This window comes from Thermochaetoides thermophila (assembly GCF_000221225.1).
Source record: "Thermochaetoides thermophila DSM 1495 unplaced genomic scaffold scf7180000011816, whole genome shotgun sequence".
Lineage (NCBI taxonomy): Eukaryota > Fungi > Ascomycota > Sordariomycetes > Sordariales > Chaetomiaceae > Thermochaetoides > Thermochaetoides thermophila.
The window spans coordinates 929,162-935,940 of NW_006383032.1; the positions used below are offsets into that span (position 1 = coordinate 929,162).

General features: G+C 51.5%; 2 protein-coding genes across 2 annotated transcripts; both read left to right on the top strand.

Moving 5' to 3' along the window:
* Nucleotides 1-1,227: 1,227 nt before the first annotated feature.
* Nucleotides 1,228-3,146, top strand: CTHT_0023500 (uncharacterized protein; the record flags this gene model as incomplete). The annotated part of the gene is made up of 2 exons (XM_006692751.1): nt 1,228-2,078; nt 2,129-3,146. 2 exons carry the CDS (start codon nt 1,228-1,230, stop codon nt 3,144-3,146), a joined length of 1,869 nt encoding a protein of 622 aa, XP_006692814.1.
* An 822-nt stretch (nt 3,147-3,968) lies between these two features.
* On the top strand, nt 3,969-6,089 carry CTHT_0023510 (cholinesterase-like protein; the record flags this gene model as incomplete). Its single annotated transcript, XM_006692752.1, has 3 exons — nt 3,969-4,074; nt 4,130-4,502; nt 4,559-6,089. 3 exons carry the CDS (start codon nt 3,969-3,971, stop codon nt 6,087-6,089), a joined length of 2,010 nt encoding a protein of 669 aa, XP_006692815.1.
* Between the last annotated feature and the right edge of the window lie 690 nt (nt 6,090-6,779).

The window sequence follows — 6,779 nt, forward strand, 5'->3', positions numbered from 1 at the left end:
AGCAGCAACGGAGCAGATAGGGGGCGCCACAGCGGTGGATGCCCGTCCGAAGCCTACTGTGGCTCTGTGATGAGTGACCTTTACAGTCGTGTACCAGACGACTCAATGCGGGTTGCAGCCTCACAATTCCATCCCATCCCCCCATCCCAGGCCATTCAAAAGGCTTGTGTTTTGCTTCCACTCAGCTTCTAGCCAAATACTGCCAGCCCGCACTCTGCGGCTCCGTGCACTTTAAGTATTGAAGCTTGAGTCCGATGGTGTTGGCGTTTCATGCTCCCGCTTCCAGCCTTGCAGGTCTTGGCATTCGGGCACTTAACCAATTTTGTTCAAGCCTGTTACGCAAGAGGGCTGTTATCGATATGATTTATTTATTGGAGTTTACAGAAGGCTGGGGGGAGGTTTGGTGTTGTCCATCGTATCCGGATACACAAGCCCTCCTCAACAGTGAGGCGTTCAGATGAAGAATAGTTCAACCTGTATTTGGAATGCTGACTTTAAATGCCTCGCTGTTATACAGTTGGTCGAATGTTCCCAAGCCAGGGTTTATTGTGTGCTCAGTGTGTGTTGTGCAGTATTCCATCTCTGAGTTGTTGAATCCTGTTCGAACAGAGCGTTGGGGTTAGGGTCTGCCGAAGCGTTTTGTGCTCAATGAATAGTCCCCGCAAAATTTTGAGCTTTTTTGTTCGCATCGTCAACCTTGTTACCCAAACTTTTGTGGTGTAGTTACTTCTGCATTGAGCACGTGCTCTGACATGACAGAGCCGGAGATTTTGATTGACATGGTGTTGCCATGGTTTGCACATTGCAGTATCACGCATCCGAAATATGGGGGGGCAGTCTCTTTGCGGCTTACTCCCTGGCTGCTGCATTCTAGATTCTGGACGCACCGCAGCAAAGAGGGGCCGCTGCATTGAAACGTGGGATCGGAACGGCATGTTGAAACCAGCGCCGCTGGTCGAATAGTGGGTCGTGGGTTTGATGCTACTAGTTGGACAGAGATTTCTCAACACCTCTCGGCGGTAAACGGCTTGAGAAAACAATAGCGGTTCCCGTTCATACACTACGTATCATCCCAAGGAGAATCAGGCAAACACAAGCTCTGGGTGCACAAGCGTAAGAGGGACGGACAGGCCATTCAAGGCCATACAGGCTGAGTAGACCTTCTGTTAGCTCACCTTTCTTCGGTCGGTCGTTGCCTGACCCAATTCAAGCTGTCAAAACAGCGACATGGACCCTCTATCTGTCGCTGGTCTCGCCATCGGTGTGGCCTCCATTGGCCTGCAGGTCTATACTCACTGTGTCCAGGGGATACAGCTGCTCGTCACTGCTGCCAATTTCCCTGAGGACTGCAGGTATCTCAATCTGCGCCTGCGCATGGAGCAACAGCGCTTGTTTGCTTGGAGCGAAACATCGGGCCTGCTTGCCCTAGATGCCAATGACCGGCAGAAAATTCTCGAGTCCAATACATTCATTTTACATCGTCAGACAGTTCTTGACCTTCTGGTGCAGGTTGAGTGCCTCTTTAAGGAGTTCCGAGAACAGCAAATTCGATACAGGCGCCTTCAGACAATTCCCGATGATGACCATATCCTCCAGCAACCAGAGAAAGATGCTGCGGAGGCAAGCTTTCCCCTGCCGACGCGGCGTAGGGACTTCATTAAGAAGGCCATGCAGAGTTTGAAAGCCTCTTCTAAAGAGGGTGCCTTGAGGTTACGTTGGGCGTCGTTTGACAAAGCAGCCTTCGAGCTGTTGCTTGCTAAGTTCTCCGCGCTCAACGATAGCATGACGAATATCCTCGATGCCAGATTGCAGGTTGAGATTCATCACACGGTCCAGGATACCAATCGTGGCGTTCTACAACTGCACCACAAAATAGCGGACCTGTCGAGGTTGGTAATGGCGCTGAATCTCAAGCTAGAGACATCTTCGGCGTTGCCTGTATCGCCGATGGCGATGGCTCAGAAACGAGCCAATGCAGACAGTTTGCAGTTTCTTTCCCAACTCGCCAAATTCAAGGCATTCAACGAGTCCATCGAGTCCGACAACAAAGCAGCTCCATTGGATGAGGCCACGGCTATGTGTCTGGAGCTGGGCAAGCCGGGAGAAAAAAACATCTTCTGCTTGACAGATCCATGATCGAGTTGGGTTCCGCCGGAGAAGATGTCGACTTGCCCAGATGTGACGCAATCTTGCGCCTGCCTGACGGCCAGGCAAGAAAAGTGTGGGTGGAATGGAAGGAATATGACAGACAACGGCCAGGTGATATGTCACCACCTAAGGAGGTCATCGTGGAGAGGGTCTGGAAACTGGCAGCTTTGCTGAACCATAAGCCCAAGCCCGATGCCTTCCGAACTCCTCATTGCTTGGGCTTCTTTGACAAAGCTGGAGATGGCAATGCAGACGACGATGAGGATATTCTCAACATGCGCCTGGGCCTTGTGTTTGAGCGCCCGCTTGACAATGACTTGGACCAAAATTTGCCTCCAATATCTCTACGGGAGTTGCTGCAACTCCCAGGCAAACCGCGTGTCACAGAACGAGTCAAGCTGGCCCATGCCATCAGCAACTGCTTGCTGTACCTTCATGCTGTGAATTGGCTGCACAAAGGCCTGCGCAGCCACAACATCATATTCTTCCGAAAAACGAATGGCACAATAGACTACTCGAAGCCCTACCTTTCCGGGTTCGACTTTTCTAGGCCTGCTCGACCGGACGAAATGACTGACTTCCCAGGCGACAATGCCGAGCACAACCTGTATCGGCACCCTCACGCCCAATCACCTAACCCTGAGCAACGCCAACGCTTCAAGAGAAGTTTCGACATCTATAGCCTTGGAGTCCTTATGGTCGAAATTGCCCACTGGGCTCCAATTGAAAGAGTCCTCGGTCTCGACTTGGATGCTGTCAGATGGAAGCCATCGATAGCCCTCCGGGTACGAGAGCAGTTACTTGCCGAAGACCAAATCTCTGCGCTAGGTGCTTGCATGGGAGAGATTTACGAGGTAGCGGCCCGAAAGTGTATTGCTGGCGGCGCAGAGTTAGGCTTATCTGAAGAGGACGACGAGACCGACAGCGCAGTTGCTGCACGGCTTTCTATGGTTCTTCACGAGAACGTGGTCAAGCCTCTCGGGGATATTCGGATCTAAGTAAGAGGAAATTAACCACAGAATGGCCAATGTATACATCTCATGTTGAACCTTTAAGAATGACACCTCCAGGACCAGAAGTTGAGTTCTCCGAAGAGCTGCTTCCGATTTCTCGAGTAATATTTCGTTCCATTTCTCAAGCCATTGAACGATGATTACCCACTCCGTTTTTGGTGCATTTGATTCCCCCGGTTTTGTGACTCCTCCCCGCAGTCTCCTCCCCCGCAATCTTCCCTGGACAGCTCCACGACGAAAGCTTGTGTTCATTTTTAACTGTAAGCTTTCATAGAGCTTCGAGTATCCCGATTCCCGTCACTAAATCGTAGCTCCGCTCGTTGCTACCCAAGATCCCCGTTGATGGAACGGGATCCTCCATTTAGCCTATATCAACATGCAGGAACGATGTCACTGATATCCACATCTCTCGACAGTGCAACCGGGAACGGCTCGAAGAAGTAGACATCCTATCGTCCCGTCAGGCTTGTTTGGTGGACTGACTACAACACCGAAGCGCGCCTACCGGGAACCAAGCTGGTCTTGCGGATAATCTGACCGGCCCCAGATATCTTTGTTCACAATTTCGGGATGTCAGTACAGAACCACAACCGAAGACAAAAATGGCAACATCAACCTCGGTACGCGGGTGGAGGACCACGTCGATGGTGACAATGTTTGTGGAGAGTTAAGAATATCCTGGGTCCGGGGCCATGCAACCTCAATATTAAAAGATCAGTTTCCGACGATCACCTCAACGTCCATTCCACGTCTCTTCGCCTCTAAGTAGTACGCTGCTCTCGAGAGACGGGACATACATTCGTCACAATGCGCCTCGCCGGGTTAGCTCTGGCCCTCGCCAGCTTGGCGGCCGGCGAGCACCTCAAGAGGCTCGACACCAGCCTGACTATCATCACCAATAACGACCTGCAAGGTATGTTTCAAAACTCATATAAATATTCCACGTGGTGACTCTGACGAGGAAACAGGGTCGAATAGCCCATACGCGGACTCTGCTGTGATCCTCACGGATCCTGTCAGCCGTGATGCATCCAGGGGCGTTTGTTCAAGGCTCAATGAGAAGCTGTGGCAGCCGGTCAAGAGCAAGAGGGTGAAGAGAGCTAGCTCTTCTCTCTATTTTGCAGACTATCTCAAGTATACTGGGGCTGCCACCTCCTCATCAAAGTTTTGGATCTCCAACTCTGACGCCGTTGACACCATTGGCCGTGTCACTAAAGGCCCATCGTCGGCGCAGTACCAAGCTTTATGCACAAACACGGCACCATACTCGAACCAGAGTTTTCAAGACACCAACGAGAAGTGGCATATCAGTCTGGACGTGAACAATCAGACACTCACAGGGTAGGTGTTCAGAACAATTGTCTAACAAAGAAGTTGGAATAACTGACGCCTTCGAGCTTCCGTGACCGCTTGTCGTTCCGCTTTCTGGGCATTCGTTATGCACCTCAGCCCCAGCGATTCGGTTATCCAACCCTGTTCAAGGGCTCTGGCGAGTCAGTCTCTGCGCTTGAATATGGTTCGCAGTGTTTCCAGTGGGGTTCGGGATCTGAGGATTGCTTGTTCCTGAATATTTGGACACCATATCTTCCGAACCCGAACAAAAAGACGAACAAGAAGACCCTCCGTCCCGTTGCCTTTTGGATCCATGGCGGTGCCTTCATCGGCGGTACTGCAAACGATGCTACATTTGATGGCGCCAATATGGCGTCTAGGGGCGATATGGTGGTTGTCGCCATCAACTACCGTGTTTCTGCTCTTGGATTCCTGGCTCTCAATGACGGCGTCACCAATGGCAACTACGGTCTGGCAGACCAGATCACTGCACTCGAATGGGTCAGGCAGCACATCCATCATTTCGGTGGCGACCCTGACCGAATCACCATCTTCGGCCAATCCGCTGGTGCCGCTTCAGTTCGGGCCTTGATCGCCTCGCCGAAATCCGTGGGCAAGTTCTCCAACGCGATTATGCTCAGCAATCTCGGCGGCATCCACTACGGTACGACTTACTCCCGCTACTACACCATCGAGGAGCAAGTTGCCGTTGCTGCCAATCAGCTTCTTGAAGCTACTGGCTGCTCGAACGCCGCTTCTCAGGTTGAGTGCCTGCGCCAAGTGCCCGCTTCTACGCTCAGCACCTTCACTGATGTTCGCTTTCTGGTTGTCGATGGCACATATCTCACCTCACGTGAACTTCCCCTTGATAAGGGCAAGCGCTATCCGGTCAACCTTATGATGGGCATTACCCGTGACGATGGTGCACCCTTCGTGTCCTACCCGCAAACCACTAACAGAACCGAATATCTCGCTTCTGTGGATCTACCTAACGTTCCTCTCAAGCTCTTCCCCCAACCAAATACCGGCAACGGCACTCGGGACGTCTTCTGGGGCACCTCGCGCATCGCGACCGACGGAATCTTCCGCTGCGCAGACCAGGCGACCGCTTTTGCGGGCCTTTCCAACAATCGTTTCGACAAGGTCTACTACTACGAGTTCGACCGTACCTACCAGCCAGGCGGCTGGCCGGAGCTGGATCTGTGCAATGCACCGCGCAGCGCCAAGTTCCCGCATGGCGACCCATCCAAGGACTACCTCAGGTGTCACTCAGGTGAGCTGTACTATGTGTTCGGCAACCTCCACCGACAGGGTCTGCCGATGCGCGATGACGGCGATCTGCCATTTGAGCAGTTCGTTACGGACTCGTTTGTGAGCTTTATCCGCACGGGTGACCCGAACCCGGATGAGGCTTATCTGAGGGCTAAAGGCTACACTGAGACTCTGAAGCAGCTCAAGATTAGCGGAACGTGGAAGCCAAGTGTGAAGGGCAGGTACAGTCTGCGGGTGTTTGACTACCCTAAGAGCAGGATGGAGCCGTTTAGGGATATTCAGCAGTGCGAAGCGCTTGGGCTGGGGTTGGGATATTATATGTAGAAGGTTTTGTATAGAGTTTAGATATGTTTGGTAGGTCTTTAATCAAAGAAGGTTCAAGCATCATCAGAGATGACTACTTATAATATGACTCGATACCCTTGATCACGTATCAAGGACATTGAATAGAATCGGTGATCGTCTCTCTGAATATCCCGTCGTCACCAACACTTTGTTAGTAGATCCTTTGTGAGTTAAACACCTAATATTTTGGGTATCATCTACAATACCAGCCCACTACAAAAACTCGTAATAGATACGAAAGAACCTAGGTAATGATATGGCACAAAGCTAATAGCTTACAACAAATATAAACAAAAGCCAACGACCCCTCCAATGTTACTCCCCCCTTCCCCTCCTGTCTTTGTCTTTTTTATCTTGATCAACGTTGTCCCAACCTCCTCCTCCATTTACTTCTGTATCTTCAACAACAAAATACCTACCACCACTGTTAGCTGGAGATGTCTACTTCAAGCCAAGGGACACACGACGTAATAACCTACCAGTCCGGTGCAGAATGCCAGGCCCCTAAATATCCTTTTATCCAACAGACTGTTGTTCCCTTTCCGCTCATAGCGCCCCATCCAGCGCCTAGGCACCCAGTGTGTTGCGCGCACAAGTCAACGCATTCTGCAAACGTTGCCGTGGGAGTGTTGTACAGATCGATTGTGCCGTGACCGGAATTGTAGTCGC